The sequence below is a fragment of the Rhyacophila brunnea genome, unplaced genomic scaffold (genome assembly GCF_057557595.1).
Source record: "Rhyacophila brunnea isolate RB1 unplaced genomic scaffold, BYU_Rbru_1.0 scaffold_8, whole genome shotgun sequence".
Classification (NCBI taxonomy): Eukaryota; Metazoa; Arthropoda; class Insecta; order Trichoptera; family Rhyacophilidae; genus Rhyacophila; species Rhyacophila brunnea.
Window position 1 is genome coordinate 20,367,613 of NW_028233350.1, and position 23,820 is coordinate 20,391,432.

Consider the following 23,820-nt stretch of genomic DNA (forward strand, 5'->3'; position numbering starts at 1 on the left):
TTCCTCATTGAATCTATATGTACGATTACTACGTAATATTACAGAATAAGATAATGAAAGGTTACGATACTTGCAGTTTACTGTAATACCTACTGATAAATCCAACATACATACATTACGTCAACGTCATATATTACAAGTTCATAGAAGTTTCGTATAATACCTAGGTACACGTTGCGACAGTGTCCCCGCTGTAGATACTAGATCAGTCATAGCGAATCTATAGCAAGCGTGCCACTAATGGCACGCGAGATGATTTTGCATGGCACGCGAATGTTTTATGTTGAAGGTAAAAAAAATAGATAAATTAAATACAAATAAATTAATTATAAAATAATGACGACATAGCCATGTGTATTTTCTTCGATTTTTAATAATATTTTACTTTACTAATCAATGCGCAAACGGATATGACGAAATTCGTGCTTAAATAACAGATCGCATTATATAAAAAATAGCAGGCAGATACTCTTCAAGAATAGCATTACTTTTAATTTAAATTGAATAGGTCAGTCCTGCGCGCATCACACATAATATAACCGCACTGACCTCAGCAGGCGGCGAAGGAAGCCGCACCGCGAATCTATGATTTTGACCGATTTACAATCATTTTGCAATGCTTGAGAAACCATTGTAGTGAAAGAATGCCTCATCTGATCAGAGCAATTATGGCGTCAATTTTTGCGTAATGAACTAAACTAAGTATTACAGTAATACTCAAGAACTCAATTATATTTTTTGATCTTTTTAAATAGAATTGTTATAACTATTTTTTCCTTATGAAAAACTGTTCCGCACGTCAGACAGTCAAAATATAATATTTGGGATGTTTTGGCACGCGTACGTAAAAAGGTTTGCCATCACTGTCAATACTATGCGGACATTTTTTACTTCAACTTAATCACCTGAGCAATAAAGACTCAATGAAGTTTTGCATTCATTGGCCTCACGTGACAGCGCAGACGTCATTTCGCCATTGTCATTGCATAAACGGATCAATTCAACCTATTTGCTAGGATCGCAATTCCTAACTAATGATTGTCTCGCCATACCAAAGAGATTTAACTAGGTAAGTACTGCAACAATCGGAGTAACACGAACTTTTAATATTGCAATACTATTAGCCTCTCGCTTTGTTTATTTACTTACTTACTAATATGTTTGATCTTCCGTGGCTCACGTAAAATTATGATTCATTGTATAAAAAAGGCAAGAAGTTATTATATTAGTCTGCGCATGTTAAGTAAATCCCAGATTACAGGCATGCAACCAGTTTTAAATAAATCTGTAATATAAAATGGTTTTAGGCTAATATCATTATTATATTTTTAGCTTCACCTTTATATATAAAACATCTGTATAGGTACACACAATGTTTTATTCAACATCTCTGTGCTATAAATTCAAAAGATTCCATATATCGCGGTCAGAGAAATCAAATAATTTTGTATATCCAATATATCTTTGAAGTTTATCCGAATTCAAATAAAAAATAATATCTAAATGGATAAAAACCATAAAAACATTGCAAAATACCGGGTGCCGGACGAAATCCCGAAGGCCGAAATCACGAATGCTGAAATCCCGAATGGCCGAAATCCCGAAAGCCGAAATCCCGAAAGCTGAAATCCCGAATACCGAAATCTCGAACGCTGAAATCCCGAATGGCCGGAATCCCGAAGGCCGAAATCCCGAAAAATAAAAACACCAATAATTGCGCAATTTTTGCAAGAGCGACAAAATCCAGTTGTTCCACAAAATTGTCTCTTACAAAAATTGCGCAATATGTAAAACCCATTTCCGCAAAAACGGGTTTGTTTCTCACAAAAATTGCGCAATTCAAGATTGCGCAATCATTGACGTTTATGTTTTTTATTTTTCGTTTTTTTATATTTCCAGAAAAAATGGGCTTTTGTCTCTCTTGTCAAAATTGCGCAATTCAAGATTGCGCAATTATTGGTATTTGTATTTTTCGGGATTTCGGTCTTCGGGATTCCGGCCATTCGGGATTTCAGCGTTCGGGATTTCGGTATTCGGGATTTCGGCTTTCGGGATTTCGGCTTTCTGGATTTCGGCCATTCGGGATTTCAGCATTCGGGATTTCGACCCAAACCCCACAATACCTATAGTATTTACAATATTATCGAGTATCTATATATTATAGTAAAATATCAATATCTCTTAGATTTTCAAATAACTTACTTTATATGAAAAATAGAAACCGTAAAGATAAATAATCATTCCATGCAATTTTTTGCATAATGTAATATGATTGTGATTATGATTGTGAATAATTTGAATGAAAATTAAAACCTATTTTAAATTTAGATTAAAGCATATCGTAAATACGCCATCGTTATGAGTGGGGACTTTTCTCTGCTCATTGCATCAGTGTAGACTAAATTTAATTTAAGTAATTCCGAATTTATAAAAATATTTCACGAAGAATCGATTGACGTTTTTAGATAGACAGACCACTAATAAAATGTTGGTTTTTGAAAGAAACGCATATTTTGACCATATAGCCGCACCCAAATTTAAATGTGATGTTTTGTATAGAATGCATGTTAAAAGAAGTATGTTAAATGTAACAATGAGATCTAAAATATTTTGCAAATTTAAATTCAAATCCACACTTGTAACAGTAAAACCTAATGCACAGTAACATTTAAAAATATATTTTTAAACCTTGCAGTGTTCTTAAAAAACTCTAGGTATTCAAACTCACAAAAGTAGATACCGTAACCAATTTCGGTTAATTTATACATTTAATCATAAAACTGGTTAGAATTAATTCATTTCATGCTATGAGGTTGAAAACCTTACCCCCGTTATGCAATGAAATCTGTATTCAAAATGAAAATATTAGATTTTACTTGTTATGCAAATATTTTACTACGAAAGTGCATGCAATGGAGGTTTATAAACTATTACAAAAACGCTGAATTATATTCAAGTATGAATCGACTAATTATAATATATTTTTACTACATATATTAATTACATAAGTGAATCATCATAGGTACTAACTGTTCATTCATAACTATTTCCGCTCCAGAGGGAGTGGCCTACATGAGTTTATAGTTTTCCTACTAAATATTAAAATAATATCCGCATATTACAATTATTCTTCGTTTCCATGACAATTAAAAATGAAATATTAAAATATTATATTTTTACACTTTCCATAGTTTTTAATTTTAAAACTAAGTCCGATTATGGTACTTATGGGGAAGTGTAATGTTACCAGGGATGTCTGCTAGCAGAATGTGAAACTTGTAAATTTACTGAAGATAAGTACAGTTAAAAACTTTAAAATATAAAAATACATAGTTTTTTAAAATTCATGTATAAACTTCAAAATAAAAAAAAACTTTACATTTATTGAATGTTTTTATCTTTTTATTATTATTGTATTGTTTTTTTTATTATAACAGTGTAGTTATACGTATAAACTGTTCTCTCGAATGTGTTCAATATGTTTTTGAATAATGCATAGTTTTAATATATTATTTCATTAATTTATTTAAACTACATATATTTCATAAATTAAATGAAATCCTTTTTATTTATATCCAATCGAGAATATTCAATATTTTAGCCGCCAGTTATCTCTAGTAGAACTATAGTAGTAAGACTAGTACGTACTTCACATCATCATGAAGCCGAATTTGAAGAATAGAGGCCTACATCATTGACAAAGCTAACTACCTAGATTCTAAGGCAGCGATTTCGTAACTGGGAGGCGCGGAGTATTACAAAGGGAGGCGCGAAAAGTTCAACACAATTAATGTAGCCATAGGTTTGCAGTGTTTATAAAACGGCCGCTAGTTATAAACTACACAAAAAACAGTCATATAAAAGGTTTTTTGCACACCTGTCTGAAAATATGGAGACTTATTTTATAATACCTCACTTCTACACTATTGTGGAGCGCGCTGACTATCTCGTGAAAAAATGAAATAAAACGGTTAAATCATTATATTGAAATTTGAGGCAAATTATTGTTTAGGAATGATAATTTTGTTGTTAAACCTATTTGGCTGAAATTAAAAAAAAAACTGAGTGAATAAATCAATGCAAGGACAACTAATGCATTCACTGATTTAAAAAGACAAAAGTGAAGGCATTCATAAAAAATTGGAGCCTTGGAAATCAAAATTACAAAAAAAATAAGTTCGCCATGTCTCCACTTTTAAATGATTTCTACGCCAGATATATTGAAACATACAAAAATCTATTTACTGAGTTCTTGCTTAGTTTACTAATCCACTTTTCACACTATTTTATTAATAGTAAAAAACGTCGCCTGCTTTATTTCTGAGCTATTAAATTTTTAAAATATGTTGTTGAAAGATATTGGCCTCGGGGCCCGCTTCAGGATGTGGAGCCCATGATAGAATGATGAATTTGGATTGACTACTATTGAAATTTATTATGCTAATAAACATGCACATTCGTCGCATGAAAAACAAATTAATTTAAAAATAAATACAATAAGTATAAGTAGGAAAACCTTGTTTATTTTTATTTTTATATTTTTTTTCATTTTCGTATTAGTAGGTACATTGTTGACTATTTAAAAAGGTGTCTGTATTATTTAATGAAATAAAGGGGGGGAGGCGCCAAGATTGGATTTTTTTAAAAGGGAGGCGTAGTAATATAAAGTTTGGAAATCACTGTTCTAAGGTATACGCCATTATGTTGATACAATATAAAGGATATTTTTATTTCTTCTATGTCTACTACATAGGGTCGTTGAATAATGAACTATAGCTAAATTAAAATGTAATGACTACCTACACACTGATAAAATCTTGGAAATAATGTGCCCCCCCTAAAAATAAAACTAATTTTACCGTTTAACATTCATTACGCGCAAATCAATTTAGATAGTGAGGAATTTTATTGAATTCTTTTCTATTTAAAGTAAAAGGCCAAGATATGAACGACATGTCCCGCTGCTTTTATATGGATTATCTCGACATACCCACCTACTAACCGCTATCATTTAACCCTAAGCCTGAAAATTACATTTTTTTAAACTGAATACTTAACTACCAATTTTATTTTATTATTAAAAAAATCGGTGTGTGTACTTATGTACGCGCGTTAGACGTTATACTTCCTTGGCGTAACAAAAAAAAACAAAACTTGTGTAAAACTAGATTCTTTGACGAGCTCTTAATTATTTTGTTATTATTAACTTAAATTAAATTTTAAATTTGTTAAATTACACACTCAAGAAAAAGGACCGCTTATTGGAACGCCGTGGGTTTATTTCTATACACTTTAACTTATATTACTATTTTATATAATGGTTTCTCGTTGTTTTTATTTTTAAAGTACACAACTGTCACTCTGACGTTTAATAGTTTGTTTACGTAAAGAATTGCAAATGGCCGAAAATAATAAATTCGCTGCCTAGGCAACAGAACAATTCTAAACTATAATATTATACAGTATAATCGTCACGATTGCAGTATCATACTGTGGCGTAAAGGTTGTGCGCTCGGCTGATAACCGAACAATCGGTGGTTCGAATCCAATCGAGTGCGTTTGTTTTCGTGTGAAAAAATAAATTATGTGTTACATGTCACACGCCAAAAATGCACTCTGATCTGATTTCCCAAACGCGTCAAAAGAAGTATAACTTCAAAAATATATATTTTTTTTAAAAATATAACTGCAATAAAAATAAGGGAACGGGTGCTTATGATGTTATTAAAAAATAAGGATATTGACTATAATCGTCAATTATTTAAGTTGTACAATATTTTTATAATAATAAAACGAAAAGAAACTAATAATAATTTATCAATCAATATTATGCTGATTATTAGTCATTATCAAAAATGTAGGAGAGAATGCTGGATATCTTTAAAAAGAAAATATTCTATGAAATTGTGAGGATAGTATATGTATATAGAATGGGTTAAGAAGTATAAAATTAGGTGGTCGGACTGAATGCAAAGAAATACAGCATCGATGGAGTAAAGGTTTCCTTTGGCCATCAGTCGAGAATAACACACAGTGGGTTTTAGTGCTGATAGCGATATTATTTTACAACAAATAAGCAATACTACATAAAAGATAAACGCTCAAAAGGGTTGCTCAAATGGGTCATCTTCATTTCACGAGTCATGAGGCTTTTAGGATGTGTCATTATATATGTTTCCACAGAACAGAATGATAAATAGAATTCGGATATATTATTTTGACGCAGGGTTTTGAATGTGTAAGTGTCATACGAAAATGAACCACGCATAGACGTGGAATAGTGTGTGTTGCAACATTCAAGTACAGCAATATTGAATGAGCGTCAGTGGATAAACCGAGAACAGTAGTCAAAACGACTGAAAAGAGTATTCTTGACAGTTGACACGTATTTAAGTTTATTCCATATTCTTCCACACTCAAGATCGGTTGCCTGTTACTCCACACCCGTTAGATATTTCAGTTCCCATTAATTCTGTGTTTCCTGGTTTGTACATAAAACGCATAGAATTTATACGTAGTTTCACTAGTGTCGGTCATTTTGTTTCAAAGTATTAGATTCATCGGGTCTTTCATAATAAAATTTTATACACAATTTTATTTTGTAAATTATATTTGTAGATTTGGAGAGGCGATGGAATGAAACACATGCCCCAAAAGTAGGCGATAGTTCAATTTTTACACATAGTATGGTACAAGCATGATAGAAATAATAGAAAATAATTAATTTCAATCGAAAATATGGTATGATATACCTGCCTAGTAAAATAGAGATAAAAGATAATAGTATTAAGTTCCTCACTATTTTATACGAATCACAACGTTATTATCATGGCGAAAGTAAACTTCCGGTATCTTTACAAAGTTGAGTATCTATTATTTATGACATACGTAACGTAAACTGTTATTATCACTTAATTTATTGAAACATTTCGTAAAGTGTTAATGATAATCTCAAAGAAGGGTTAAACATTCTAGTCTTTTAAATCGCCTGCACTTCTGCGTGAGTAGAAGTGATTTGGTATAAATATTATCTGCCCATTTAATCAGCAACAAAAATTTACATATAAAAAATTCTAACGCGCTTACCCTTTTTTAGGAAATCAGATAAAAGGTGTAGGGTACCTACGTAATGCGGAATAAGATAATGATGGCGGATCTAAACTACTTTTGGAAGAAGATTTACGATTTGCACGGCAATTTGCGCCAGAGTCGTAGGTGGGTAAGCACTACAATAGTTGGTATAATAAATTTTGTCTGTCGTGCCATCTTATTAGCGTGCTAAATATGATTTGTTTCTAGCGTTCAAAGCATGGAATTAAGTAAAGTTTGTGACTGTATACGTAACTATTTCGAATACAAAATGTTATATCAAAACCTTGTTTCCTACCTCGAACTGAGAATAACTTGAAAAATATACATAAAAAACGTGTACGTGTTTTGGATTTGATTACACAAGAGCTACATAACAGTAATATTATATATGTTAGAGCTTGGTACATACCATAATAAACTTTTTAATTATAATTTATCGAATGTATATAAGTATATTATATATTTATTTAGGTCAACCAACAGAATCAATCACATAAGAATAAGTAACATAAAAGAATTAATCATGATCCCAATAATAGGGGAACACAGAGAGCATAATTAAATCCAATTGAATTAAATATTAAATAGCGTTAAGAAAAATATATTTAAAAAAGCAATTTAAAATGATTAAAAGAAAAAAACAAAGGTATGTAATACTTATAATATAAGAGTGAAAAATAAAATATACTGAAAAACGTAAAAAAAGTATATACATATAACGCGAAGAAAAGCAAGAAAAACATACAATAAAAAATAGTCGTCTAGTTATGAATAGTAAATTTGGAGCAAATTACTAATTTAAAAGAGGCAAGAGAACAAGAAAGTTTAATTATTTGATTTGATAATTACCTAGTTTATGTATAATATTAATTGAACCGGAAAACCGTGGGTGTATTCATTTTGTAGTATATGCGAGAACATCAGCTTAATTAAACTGCGAGTTAATAGATTCATTCATCAGCCAATCTACATAGTAGGTACATAAACTGTGTGATCGAGAAATGTAAGAAATCTTAATTTTGCATCTTAAGATAATTTTTAGTTTTCGAGATTAAATTAGGATTTTTTCATTTCATGGAGAATTCGAGAAGCTTTCATAGTAGAGCTACAGAAATTTACGAAACAAGAACGTAAAATGGAATAAAATACATTGATTCTCGTTTAAATAAACACATATTTTATTTAACAATTCTAAAGTAATACGAATACAATTGCCAGAGAACAAATTCCATGAAAAAATGGTTGCTTACTTTGACTAGTACTCATTTTCATTATTAACAGATAATCATCAGATAATCAAAGTGGATGTATATATTAAAAATCTGAAAATCAATAAAATTGTCTAAATTCACAATCATTGTAATCAAGATCGACCATATTTTGCATCAAAATCGACCGGTTGGACACCTTTTGCCTTAGATAGACCAAAGGCTCGGCATCTTTTTATCAAAGATGTTGAAAAATCCCTTACTCTGCCAGATGGAGTTGCTTGTAGTTTTATTACCAAAATCTCTGATGCAAGTTTCAGTTTGTCGTTGGTGTCATTTTTAAATACGACAAACAATGTCTGCCTTAGAATGAAAAACAATAGAATGTGCCGTCTCCAAGAGCACTTCATTCACTTTGTAGACATATAAGACTTGCATTTATGTACTCACGTATTGTATTTTTAGTTTTTAGGTTTACCCCGTATATGTTTCCAGTCACCCGTTTCTTTTTATAAGTAATAATTAATATTTGCAAACTTTCCCATTTTTATGAATTAATTTAGAGAACATTGATATGAATTAATTCTTTTACAATTATATTGTTATATTGCATTTGAATGTAGGTTATTAATGGCGGTGATTTTCAGAAGATTTAAAAAGGGTCTCGAAACTGGTGAAACCGCCCTTCTTTTTTTATTTCTGCTTTCATCAGAGAGTTGAAATATGCTCCGAGCAGGACTTCCCCGGGACAAAACAACTCTTTTGCGCATGCAAAACCTCCAGCATCCAACACCTTTCCGGGAACGCTGAGGAGAGTGATACTTCTGTAATAATTACAGTCTTTTTTACAGCGCCTTTTTGTGCAGAGTAACCATGATACCATTACTCCAGGCTCTGGGACACTGTTTCTTATCCCACACCTCGCACAGAAGGTGACATAAGGACGGCAATATGGCGCTCAGTCCGCAGAGCAGAAATTCTGCCTGGATGCCATCATCTCCAGGAGTTTTCCCGCGCTTCAGTTTATTGATTGCCTCTTCAACTTCAGCAGTTGTAGCCACCCATACAACTATTAAATTATACGAATAGCTTAAAAAATATTTTTAAAAATCCCTCCAACTTATCAAAGTGACCTATAATATAAGAAAATACGTACTTGTGCACAATATGATTATAGAAAAGACATAAATTGATATTATTGTACGAGGGTAGCCCTTTATATTTAGGAAACAACAAACAAAAACGATTTTTTTTTATCAATGAAAACAGTTTTATTGTTTTTCTAAATATTTTCCACGATAATTTATATACTTTTCCATGCGTCTGAACTAATCAGAAAAGCATTTTTGCCACTTTGCAGAAGGCAATTCCAAAACATGGTTTTTGAATGCATCAACCACCTCTTCTGGATCCATACAGTCGACTGCTATTTACTTTCGGGCTCATACATATAGATGCAAGATTTGCCACCTGTGACAATTTTATAAACGTTTTTTGAAGCACCTCGATCGTATTTTTTGAGCATTTCCTTGCACCAATCGACAGGCGCCTTTTTTGTGCGACTGTCAAATTATGCGGGATCCAACGCGAACACAGCTTCTTCACATCTAAATGTTCATGCAAGATCATGCACATGCACACTGGTGTCACCAATGCCCAGAGATGTCTCAATCTCACGGTATATCACATGACGATCTTGCATTATCAGTTCACGCACAGCATCGATGTTTTCTGGAGAAAAACCGATTTTGGACGACCTTCACGCGGCTCGTCTGTGAGCGATCGACGGCCACGACAAAATTCGCCAAATCAGCGATATACCGTAGTTTTTCATGGTGAAAGCACTAGTTCAGCGATGCACTGTTCCTGTGATAATACACGTCGAAAGTTGTGAAAAATAATCGCACGAAAATTTTCACGAGTTAATTCCATTTTTGGCCGAGATAAATATTTCAAATGAATTTAAAAAAAAAACCAAAAAGCGTCCGTTTGTGAAAATGTTCTGAGTACTTTTGTCGTTAAAAATGTCAAACTTCAAAATACAGAAGTCAAATTGCACCTAGCAACACCAGTGTTGAAATATAAACGGCCACCTATGTAGGTATGTTTGAGAGTTGGAGTTTATGGTGTTTATTTAAATTTATATTGAGGGAAGCCTTAAAATTAGTCAGGTTCTGGAATTCATGTCCATAAACCCGCCACTGGTTATTGGTTGAACGCGATGTCACCAGATCATAAGATTTATGGTAATTATTAAACATCGTATACTTACAATACCCAGACATTGTGTTACCGTAAAATAATTTTTTGTTGGTATAGCATATTAATTAATCACCCTAATTTGACAAGCGATAAAATGGTGATCTACGAGCAGGTTGTACTTCGAGTATCAATCATTAAAAAAATCGCGTTCTATGAGCGTGTGAACTTGTATGGAAAAGTGGCAGCTTGTCGAATTCAATAGATTTTAGCGGTGTCATTTGCGGAAAAAGTTAGAGCGACGCTCTCACCGGTAGATATACACATAACCATGGAAGTAAAAAAGCCTTAATGTTATATTAATTTGGTTTCAGCTTTTGAATAAATTTAATATTCAATATTTACTCAGTATTAGATAGTTTAATTAAAATTAATTTTGAATACATATTGCTATGTAATTATGTAAATATTTACTTAATTTCTCTAATGTTTTCAAATTCCTCTACATACATCATAATATTTACTGAATATTGAATAAGGGAGTGGTTGGAGATCAAATGTCATAAAAAGAGAAAATTTTATCTGAAATAAAAATATACTCAATAATAATACTATTAGTTTTTATGGGCAAGGTTTTACGGATCTAGAGTTAATTATTGTAGTATTTGGTTATTTCGTGTGAATTTGAAAAGATGATTCAGATGAAAAAGTGATATGTTTAAGGAGATTGGTTACAGTTGAACTATTCATCTTCTGATAGTGCTAGAGTCTAAATCGGATTTTCCCGCCTCATTTGTCTTTTTTCATTCCTCCAGTATCCAGTTCTGCACATCCAATAACCCAAAGGCGTCCTCAACACTATTTATCTATAAGATCCGTTATCTGTCCACCTTTCGCTTTTCGTCTGGATATTCGGCGAGGATTGCTTTTGGAACCTGTGTATTTGGCATAATTTGGAATTATCTGGATGCATTGAACATATTGCATAGCTCTTCTGCAGGATTTTTTTTTGCGTAGGTCAAACAATCTTCCTCAAAAATTTATTTTTAAAGCAATCTAACATTCCAGCATTCCTCACAGAAACTATTTATACTTCGCTGTTACTTTTAACTATTTTTTTTTTAAATTTTTTAAATTATTTTAATTATGATTAAATATTTTTTTTTCCATGCAATCTAAATCTCAATGTTCCCAGATGCTACCCGATAACGTTGACGTGTAATACCGATTAAGACAGTGTGCTAGCAAAAGTTAATCATAAATGATTGTTTTCGGAAATTGAATATTTAAAATTAATTGACGTGCCAGCACTGGTGTAAACTCTACACGGTCATTGATAGTGGAACATTAACAAAGTATTCCCCCCAGTCTAGTCTTTCCACACCGTAGACTAGATCAAACGATACGCCCGAAGGTCAAATGTTGTGCAAAATGTGATAGTGATAGAGTGTTTCATGCGGTACATTTTAATGATTACATTGATTACCTTTAACATAATGTTCCGGAAGAACCACCCGTGGTCTAAGGGTGTGATTTCTCTTCGAAGACACTTCTCCGCAAAACCTGGAACATAAGACCACTCATATTTATTAAATGTATTATTCTTATATTATACTAATCTATTTTTAGATATCATAGTATGAGATATGCTATATACGCTAAAGACGCGCATAGTGCATAACGATTAGGTGGCCATTCGATATAATTAACATGCTATTAAAATGTGGTAATTAAAAAGTAATTATCTACAGTAGTCAATGTGTTAAAGGATGATTGATTTGTGATGAATAGATTAAAAAATAATGTTCATCTTCATACAAACACATTGCGCTCAATAAAATTACTGTCTACAATAAATATACCATCACCAGAGTAAATATTTGGTATTATATTTTTACCATTTTACATAGTATTCACACATAGCTACATAAATAATCTCAAGTAGGACAGTGAGTCAATTCTGCCGAACTATGGAAAATTATTATAGAAGTTCAGTGGAATTGTTAAGTTTTCTTATTTCTTTTAAAAGTTGTTGTTTCATGTGGTCACTCCCCGTTGAAAGTAACACAGAATTTAATTTGGTGCCGTATTATTATCTACTTTAACGGTGTTAATTGTCAATCAATGATGAGTAAACATTAAATTATTTAAAATAACATACATACTACCTACAGTATGTTACTATTTTCTTTAAATTTGAGTGGATGAAACCGAGTCTGATATTTATTAATTAATAATGTGGTTGATAATAAAAAAATGGACCTTTATATTTTTTAATTTATAATTATCCACTATTAAAGATTACTAATTATTCATTAAACACAGATTAAAAAATATAGGACTATACTAACAAAAGCGTGGACATAATAATATATTCTTATGCACCACTCAATACAGTTATTTAAAAATAGCAATGTTTTAAATTTATTAAAACGTCAAGTAGTCAGATTAATTACAATACATTACACTAATTATTATCGAAAGAATATAATAATTAATTAAATAATGACACAATTCTCGCTTACGTTGTAGACACAAAATTTAACAGTCTGTACCACAAAATAAATAAGCCCAAAAGGAATTTTAATTACATATCGGGTTATCGTAATAATCAGAAAGATTTATTAAAACTCAAAAAAGAGACAAAGCACCGTCTCCAATTGCACCTTGTTAATGGAAAATTTTATTTATTTTTAGCTAAATTTTGCGTTATTAATTTCTTCAAAGAAAATAATATTCCCCTTCCCAATCCTTCCACATCTTTTTGCTTTTTGATGAAACTTTCTCGTCTCTCACAGTTTTATTCAACATAAACACTTATTTTTTCTATATATTTCTTCGGTATTTATATGATATAACTCAATAACATATATATATTATAACGTTAAAAAATTTCATGACATAATTTCATACTCGGTAAGTGAAACTGTTATATTGCAAAAGATCTAATAATTTACTATGTAGCTTATGTAGTTACTTTTATTATTTAGCAATACAAACTAAAAGTTCAATAAATATGGAAAATGGTTATTATCATGCTAATCTTTTCATAATGCTATTTTGTATACAGTATAACATCATTGATCACGATCGGAAAAATTAAGGCACCAGTTTGCCTTATGGAGAAAAGTGCTCTAAGTAAAATAGATTAAAATAGAATGTTGGGGAACTTGAAAAATTCGTACACTATATAGAAACATATCAGTATCACTGTGATGCCATATTTTTCTTATCGTGTAATGCATAAATTATACATCATTAATCGTCATATAAAAAAATATACTTACCGACAAAATTTTTTTTAAACGTCTTTAATCTATAATCTGAGAAATATAGTCATATTTCGTTTCATATTCGTGGTTATTGAACTTCTATCAACACGTGTATTATACCTTTAAATAAATTATATAAGTATATTATATTATATTTTCAATGTAATATGATGTCATTAGTTCTAATAATTATATGTAGTATTATTTAAAATCTCTACAAATCCATCTTTCATGTCATGGAATTTTCATGATTGTTGCTCTATTGAAAATATGCTTTTGTGAATAGACTTATAATACATTTAACTTAGTAATTTTGTTTCGTAGAATTTGTAATTGACTCGTATAATGAAATAATTAAAATATTTTGCAGTATTTGTCAAAATAGCCATAGTTTACTATGATTTAGTATATATATATACTTGTCTTAATGTCTACTAATTTACCTATAGGTACTATGTTTCATCGCGCGTAAATTTGCAACTAGTAGGTACGATAATACGTGTTTACGTGTGCATTTTCTTGTTATTGCCGCAATAACACGTATTGTCAGAAGCAAATCCATATACTTGTAAATGGGCTTTATTGTTAACATAATTAAAGAGATATCTATTGTATATTATAAAATATGATTTTATAGTGGTAATAAATTGATTTTGAGGTGTTCCTAAACGTAGGCTTTAATATTTAGCATAAAATCGACAGGAATGACACAATGAAATACTATTATATTTTATAACCTGAAAAATGTCTTTTCCACAGTATTCCTATATAGATTTAATTTATGTTTCTCAAGTGTTAGGTAAACGGACCACTTTTGTTTCAACCAGTCTAGGCTATAACGAAATCCGTTTCTTTTTCAGTAAAATTTGTTGCGCACATAAATCTTTTTTTCCAATAAAATATACCTTTGGAGTTTATTGGACATGCTTTTCAAGGCAAGGTCGTAACTCCGTCCAAGAACGCCATTAAAGTCATTTCAGATATAAAAGCATAACCTTTCCACTGTAGAAAAGCAAAATCAAAGAGCCAACCATTGCCGTATTCACCCCTCAATGATTTTCCGGCTGTTAGTTATATCGGTTCATTTAATTAGCCCCTATTAGTCACAAAAGGATTCGTTAGCGGCGAATAATATCGTAAATATTTTGATATAAATTAGGTATTATTGAATGAAGTAATTACATGTGTAACTTGAAAATTATTCAATACACACAACACATCAAGATAGTTTAATAAACTATTTCTTTATTCAACATTCATTATTTCAAAACATCTCATGTATACACCCAATAGAAAAGAATCTTTTTTAGAAAAAAATTATTTTATCAAATACAAGTACCTACGCAAGTATTTTTTCTAATGGGTATAAATGCTTGAGATGTTTTCAAATTATCTAGGTATGTTCAATGTTGTAGTATAAAATCTTGTGAATTTATTATTCGCTGAATAAAAGAAATAGTTAAGTATTAAATTATTAGCAAGTGCAAGTACGTTATAAAAACTAAATATTTGAAGTGATCGGTGACGTACCTAGATTTAATGTGTACACAAAAACCGATAGTCAATATTATTAACGTAATTTGATAAACATTTCATGTAAGAACTATTAGTTAAATTCGTTGTAATTAAGTAGGATTCCTGTAGCTTAAGAGGGGACATGCTTGGCGTACGTCAAAATGGAGCTTTTATGCTATTTTAAAAGCATGATTCTGGACATTTCTTAAACGTTGTAGATAATCTATTTACATAATTTTGAAGCCTTATTATAATTTATATTTATTTTAAACATTTGATGACTGCATAAAGTATTTTTATTACATAAAATAGTATTCTTTTAAACCTCTCGCTCTAATATTTTAGAATATAGTCATATTTCAGTATATCAGTCATATTTTAATTTTAAAGATACTGATTAAAAGCTATGTCTTTGACCATTCAAATGTGATAAACAATCTACGAATAATATTTGCTTTATAATAATTATTAACATAAGAATAAGGTAGTATTTTTTTGAAATACGCCATTTCTATTGGCATTTCCCAGTGGCTAAGCTACACCATACGGCCGTAGCCATAAATTGACAAACGATAAATGAAGTAGGGAGTAAGATCATAGTAACGCGCGTGCTTGAACATGTACCGTTTAAAAAAAATCGGTTAGGTATTTAGATTAATAAATATAAAAAATCTAAACACCACTTCACATGGACGTACTGAAATATGACTATATTCTAAAACATTAGAGCGAGAGGTTTAAAAGAATACTATTGTATGTAATAAAAATACTTTATGCAGTCATAAAATATTTAAAATAAATATAAAGGATAATACGGCTTCAAAATTATGTAAATAGATTATCTACAACGTTTAAGGAATGTCCAGGATCATGCTTTGAAACTAGCATAAAAGCTCCATTTTGACGTACGCTGAGCATCTGGGCCGTTAATGGGAAAAGTACGCGAATCCAGCGGTTACAGGTCCATGTCCCGGAAAAAGTTTTTTTTCTAGTGGGTATGTGCATGAGATGTTTTCAAATGATGTATGTTCAGGATATTTTATGTATACATTTAATTCTAGTATATATGACGTAAACAATTTATTCTAATCCAATAATAAAATATAAAAAATATAGAAACAAATCCCTCTCTAGGAACGTAAGGGGCCACATATGCTGGTAAAAAAATAAGAATTAGGGGATCTTTGGAAAATAAGTCAGAACAATACATAAAATTTGTAAGAAAGATTGTTATGTGTTTTTTTTGTAACTCGAGAAATAAATATGTACCTAATGACCACATAAAAATATATTAATACCAAAAAATGTATCATTGCGTGTGTCGTTGATTTGAATAATATAGCGAATTGAGAATAAAGCAATATATTGGTGCTTTTAAATTTGCGTTGCAATACCACCCTTTTAAGTAAGTACTTACATATTTAATGATAAAAATAACATTATAGAATAAAATGTTATTTGTTGGAGTTTTTGTTTAGAGTAATGCAATTTTGTGGGACCTTCAAAAAATTTTGAAAATAAAAAGTTGGTCTTGTAAGAGTAATATTGTTTTCTTCTTTAAGTCCTTTATCCAGTCTCTCTCTCTCTGATGTTGATAATCAATTTTTACTTCGATTTTGGGCTTTCCGAAATAGTATCTTGACACCTAGTTCCAGTCCAATATTGCACTTTCTTTATTCTTATTAATTATTACCCCTCAGTATTACGCTTCTGAATGCAGTATCTAGTATTTTTTATGATGCAGTATGTCTCTAATGTATTTTTATGTTACTTGATGTTGGTGAGCGATCTTCTAGATAGCGTAGTTTTACGTAATATTTCTGGTAAGTGTCTTACTTTCTTGGTCCAGAATATTCAAGGGAGTTCTTTTATAGACACGCATTTCAAATTAAGAAAACTAGCTCATTGTATTTATATGTATCAATTCCGTAGAGTAAAACGGGCAGATGAATATGTCGACGATTCTTAATCATTGCCGTAAAATTTTGAGTAAGATTATCTTCATAAAAGAATGGTCTTATTTTATTGAGTACAGTTCGAGTTATTTTAATTCTCTATTTTATCTCTTTATTAGAGTTTGAATATTACATAAGTATACTGTTATAGTACTAGTAGTTGACAAATAATGATCTTCTATTGATGGTAATGTGCAGTTAAAGTGATCTTACTATCGCTGAAACCGAGTTTCATCTTGAAATTAATATGTACGTAACACAAAATAAAAAGTGATCGGAATATAATACTTATGATATTTTCCTTTTTAATATAGAATACTATATATTATATCTAACCTCATGAGATACTATAAATCATTATGGTGATACGTTTATCCTCCAATAAATAGAAAATGGATATTATTAAATTGGCTCTACTTGTAATTACGTTTTACATCACTGCCATATTAATTTCACGGTATGGTAGTATTTTATAATGGAAATGTCGGTTTTGATAAAGATTTACCAATATTTCTTCATCATTATTTACTATTTAATTTGTAGACGATTCTAGAAATAGCTAAAATCTGAAAGAAATGATATAGAAAATATTTCAGAAACTATGTAACGTAATTAAACATCATATAGCGAGCCGGGTTTCTAAGAAATGAAAAGGAAACAAAAATATTGGTAGCACAATTTTGTAAATACATGAGTTTGAAATATAATATGTACCTACATATACATCAAATGAAATTAATAACATAGATAATTAATTGTAGGTTAACTCAAAAATATATATTTAGTTACTTAGGTACATGTTGTCTTTTTGCAAGAAAATGCCGTAAAAGAAGACCTAAATATTATTTTAAAATATTTAAAAAAAAAACTAGTGTTTTATTGTAACAGAACCATAAATCTACAACATGTCGATCTGAAGTTTAGAGTTTACTACCGCCTTTATTAGTGACGTTATATAATGTTTCGATCTGTACGTTTTAGAAACCTGGCACTATTAAAAATAACAATAAAACTACACACATAATGCCTATACAATGATTTTGACCCTCACGTCAAAAATATAGAGAAGAATGAAATTTTTTTTGTAAGGAATCTATTTATAAATAATCGACTTTTTCGTATAATGGCCTCTTGAAATGAACAACATTAATGTTATTTAAGATGATATAGAAATACGTAAATGACTTTACAGTTCTAGATATAAAATATTTAAATTTTTACAAATGGTCACACAAAATAATAATGGAATAAGATATGTATAATTAATCTAATAAACTAATTCTTTTATTCAACGAATAATTTACAAGATTTCAGAGTGTAATATTCTATATAATAATAAATAATATAATATGTACATAATTTGAAAACTTCTCATGTATATACCTACACACTATAGTATTAATTAATAATAGAGAATTAGTGGGAATATACATGAAATGTAAAAGTATTAATAAAATTAGTATTAAAAGGTAGGTAAAAACTATTCATTTTATAAATACATTGTATTGTTGTTTTAATTTAATAAAACGCAATTTTTTTGTAGTACTTATTCCACTTTTAATCAATAAATTAGGACCGGTTTCGTCCTCTTCTGAAATTTGAAAAAGTCCCTCTGAGGCGGACGAAACCGGTCCTAATTTATTGATTAAAAGTGGAATAAGTACTACAAAAAATGCGTTTTATTAAATTAAAACAATAATACAGTGCAGTTCCACCATGAATTGACAGTTAACAAAATAAAAGAAATTATAAATACATATTGTTAAATAAAGATCAACAGTAGGAAAGTACCTAAATGTTAGGTAAAAAAAGTAAATTCACTATAATTTTATATACCTGCTCGCAATGTGAGACAAATTGTTAATGACTCAAGAGACATCAATAACCTAGATTCAATTATATAATATATTTTATAAGAAACACGCAGTATGTATTTCACTCAGTCAATTAGAGTTCAAACTTGTACCGGTGTTATAGAAGGAAGTTTTATGATTCAAGAAAATTTTTTGATCCAAAATTTGCAGCAGAATATTTTCAAAAAATATATAGTGCAGTCATAATAATTTAGCGATGTCATAAAAGTTTTATACGGCATAATTAGATACCTACCAGACTGATATTCATATTTTTTTATAAGATAAAATGCCAATACCAAGTATTGATCCTTTTTGTTTTATTATGATGCATTTGTCCACCTTGACCGCATGTATGAAACTTAGATAGGACGTAGTTTATTATTTATTACCAGTGGTGGAATGATAATACGCAAAAGGAGTTCTTTTAAAAATAAAAATATAGTATATATAAAAGTGATGTTCTAGGTAAGGAGATACATTCACACATTATAGCTTATTGAAACATGTATTGAGGAATGAACGAATGAACACTCGAATGAACCATTTCATTGTATCAGTTAACATGTTTCGTACGAAATTGTTTTAACCTTCTTAAGAATTTATCATATTTCCCTTTAATTTGTTCCATGCATAGCAAAAAAAGTCGCCAGCAGTGCAAGTTTACTTAGTATTTTTTTTTTTAAACATTTAATTAAACTAAATTCTGCAAACAATTTTTTAAATTAGTTTCTAGGTGGTCAATTTATTATATTTAGATCACATGTGAATGGCATTATAACCACCCTATCTAAATCTAAAACAGCTGTCTCAACAACTCAAATATCGTAGAATCAAGAATAACCTACCCTGTAGAGTTGATTCTTCATAACTTTACACTCCCGGCTGTAGGATGAAAATTATGTACTTAATATATTTTTGAAATATTTTTTCAAATACCTACATTATCTATTTATTTTCGTATTGCTACATTTATTAATACATGTGAATATCATTTGATCTAATTTTATTCGAGGTAATCAGGCAAAGAGGCGAATCAATATAGTCAAAAGTGCAAAAAAGTGCAAAGTTATGAAACGTATACTCTACCGCATAAACGCTGGTTCAATTATCTTATTTCACATTTATTTTAGTTTAGTTTTATTTTTTTCCATAAAATATTGTTATTCGGGAATTTTCTTTAGACTTTGCGATTTAAAGAAAGTAGAGGGTGGGTTTTATTGAAGATAATGTCTGATTTTGAAGTTCCACTACTGTTTTGTATCTTCATTTAAACTTTTCATTATAAGTGTGTACTATGAAAATTCTCAGTGAAACATGTATTTAAAGCTTTATCATTATTTTTAAATTTGAAGCTTTTGTCTACTAGCAATATTGTCACTGATCAATATTAATGCATAACGCTGTTCAACTATTAATCACTTCTTTCTGTATGGGAATGACCTTCACAACATTGATATAAACTCAAAGTCAAAAGTAAAATAAAAAAGCGATTAGGAAGTTAAATTAAAACTGTGACCATCGCAATATTTTCCTGAATGTACGTACTCTATCGTAAGTATTATAATAAATCAAAGTGAGGGAGGCATTTTCCGAAAATTACGTAACTGCCGTGTATATAATATTTTACCTTGTTCCCGTTTGAATGGAATTGCAGGCATTTTACGATACCGCAATTTCTTAGAATCGCCTAATGAATAAAATTGGTGAGTCCATTTTTATGATCGTGTAAATATTCTAATGAATATTCCTCGTATAGTTTAACGCCTACAGCTCTGTCTAATAATGAATTATTCATTTTTTCAGATAATATCATCTATTTTCAGTTTCTGTCAACATCATATAATTTCAAATGAAATGATTTAGTTAGTTTTAATATATCGTAGAATGTAAAATTTTATTTATATCATGTCTCTTAACCATCGGTGGGTGGCAAATTGTTTTCTAGGGTTATGCTCGCTAACTAAATGAGATAAAACTAATTAAAAATGTTTCACCGTATCTTATTTTTTAAATGATATGTTGTCCTCATATAGACCTTCTTCGGATGGAATAATTGCATATTAACATTTGTATACAATTAATGGGTAAGTAAGTATCTATTACTTATGTACCGGTGTAAAGGTGAAAATATCAAAGCTTCTACGAGACTATAAAAGGTAGTGAAAGATAGTGAAACTTAATCTAATGTTTGCTAATTGAATTTTGTGATTGTATTTAATGTGATTTATTCATCCTATTAACATACTTTTTTACGGAGGTTACTCGGCTATTATAAAAGAGGGTTGCATGCAGTGGCGATTGGTGAGTTATTTTACTGGGAGTTCACTTTTTTTTAAAGTACCTATGTTATTGTTCATTTGTATGAGAAATCCATTCTTCTGTTTTTCATCGACACAAATTCATTCTTTTTTGGATACTGAGCATATATAATGCCTTCAATCTTGGTTGCGTGATGGTGTTTCTGCTGAAATACTTGATCCGTTTGAGTGTGGAAAAATATCTTTCACTTTCCACTGATGTCATCGGAATAGTGCAAATAATTAAGTTTAATAGTAAAACCGTTTTCGTAAATGTCTCAATAAGATTTTTTTCTATTATAATGTTTAATAATGCTGAGGCAATATCAGCATTATAAAACATATCCAAGCTGTAAATAACAGACAATAATTATTAATAATATGAATCCGCTTTCGGGAGGTTTTACTGGGCGTCGTGCGAGGCTTGAGTGGCTCGCGCAACTCAAACGTATAAACCGTGTGTGAAAATGTTCGTAGACAAAGTCTTTTTTTGGTTATACGTTTATACGGTTCGAGTATGGAACGCGCCTTGGCGACAGTGAGTGGTGCTCGAAGAAGTATTGCTATCTCACGCTATCACCTACAGACGAATATTATTTCTGTCGCACTCATTCTCATTACAAGGCATGATTGCTTGAGCGTCGAGGAACGCGCTCCCGAATAGCATTGCATTTGGCAAAGCGAAACCGCACGGACGATGCCAGCGCGACGCGTGAATTATTGTATAAGTATTATATTTAAAATAGCCGGTTAAAAACACATACTTATTAGAATTTGTTTTTGTATATGAATTAATGACTACGGTAATAGATCAGAATACTTTTAATAAATGAAAAACTTATTTAAAAAAAAATCTTTTCACATAAATTGAGTGGGTAGGTGTTCACCGCTCCAGCGCTCTCAAAGGCGCATCGCCACTGGTTGCATGTCAAAAATATTGGAAACTCGTGATTTTTATATGCATTGTATACGAGTACAATAGTCTTTTACATATGTGTGTCTGTCATCTATGTTCAATATATACCGACAAATGTATAAGTACACACAACTTACGTAAAAAGTACATATTATATGAAAATATTGTTTTCTGTCAAAAAATGTAGAAACAAGTATTTTAGAACGATGTTAGTATGGTAAAGTAATGCCGCAAGTAATGAATCTTAACAGAATCTATATAACTAAAGAGGAAGATCGTTATAGAAGTAAGTCACATGTCAACAACCATAACATTGTGTTTATTTACTAATATAAAATAATAATATAGACAAACAGAAATATATAAAAAAAGACAAAATTGTTAGGTTAGGTTAGTTTATAAGTAGTTTTTACAGTTTAACGACTAGGTATGGCTTATAAAATTATGTTTTAAATAACAAACGATATGACATGTATTTTTATGTGTTATTATTTAATTTGTTAGCAGAATATGACAACAAAACTATAAAAATATGGACGAGGTATTGCAATGTGTACCCCACAGAAAAGAAAGTTCCCTGCTGTACCCTTATTGTGACATAAGCAGAGCTCAATTTTCAGCCACGTTACTTTAGTTACGAAATAATTAAGTTTTTATTAGTAGACCCTGGTCATATAAGAAGATCCTTTTATTCTTAAGGTGTTGCATCCATCCAGTATGTCAATGTATCAGGCAATATGATGGCGCGCGATTCACGTAGAAAATTAATATTAAAAATAGCACATTTCACAATAAATTAAAATGTAATTTTTAAAGATATTTTTATGAAGATACAGTTTTTGAAAATATGGTGTTTTAGTTATATGAATTGCTACATAATTAGTAACGTATTAGTGGAGTTGGCAAAACTTTTGAATTTTAGTGGAACAAGCGCTTATCCTAACGTTTGCCGTAGCACTTAAAAATTCTATTACAGCTATTAGACTCGTTCTTTAAATGGTGTTTAATGTGTTTTTAAAAACGTATTTACAGCAATTTCAGCAGAAGAATTTCCATCTAGAGCAGCTATTACCAGTTTGTCGATTAATCTGGAAGTAACATATCATTACCTTTTGTAGGTGGTGATTTTCGATTAGCGAGGGGAATAAAGCACAACCTTCACCCATACTAATTATACAATGCGGGCCACGGGCGTAGGTACTGAAGCTTTTTTCTCTATATAAGCTTACTGGCAGACTATTACGAAGTAGTTTTAAAAGTATTTTTTTACTTATGTGCGTGAGACCATTTCTGATACATAAAAAGAGTAAAGATAAGAATTTACTATATACTATTTATTTTATTAAATGAAAAATTAATAAGATTTGAACATAACTTGAAAACACCTAGAAAAATATTTTTTTGAAAAAAATACTACGCCTGATGAGACTTGAACCTGTAACCACTAGATTCGCACAAATTAAGCTACATACATCCTATCTAATTACGTCGAAATTAATTTCGTTTTTAC

The 23,820-nt window shown here is 30.3% G+C and overlaps 1 protein-coding gene across 1 annotated transcript in view; it reads right to left on the reverse strand.

Moving 5' to 3' along the window:
* alka (glycine receptor subunit alpha alkaliphile) overlaps positions 1-23,820 on the reverse strand; it is a 100,138-nt gene that overhangs the window by 24,316 nt on the left and 52,002 nt on the right. The window contains exon 3 of the mRNA XM_085959180.1: positions 11,986-12,062. Coding sequence (XP_085815306.1) covers positions 11,986-12,062 — 77 coding nt within the window. The remainder of the gene's footprint in view (positions 1-11,985; positions 12,063-23,820) is intronic.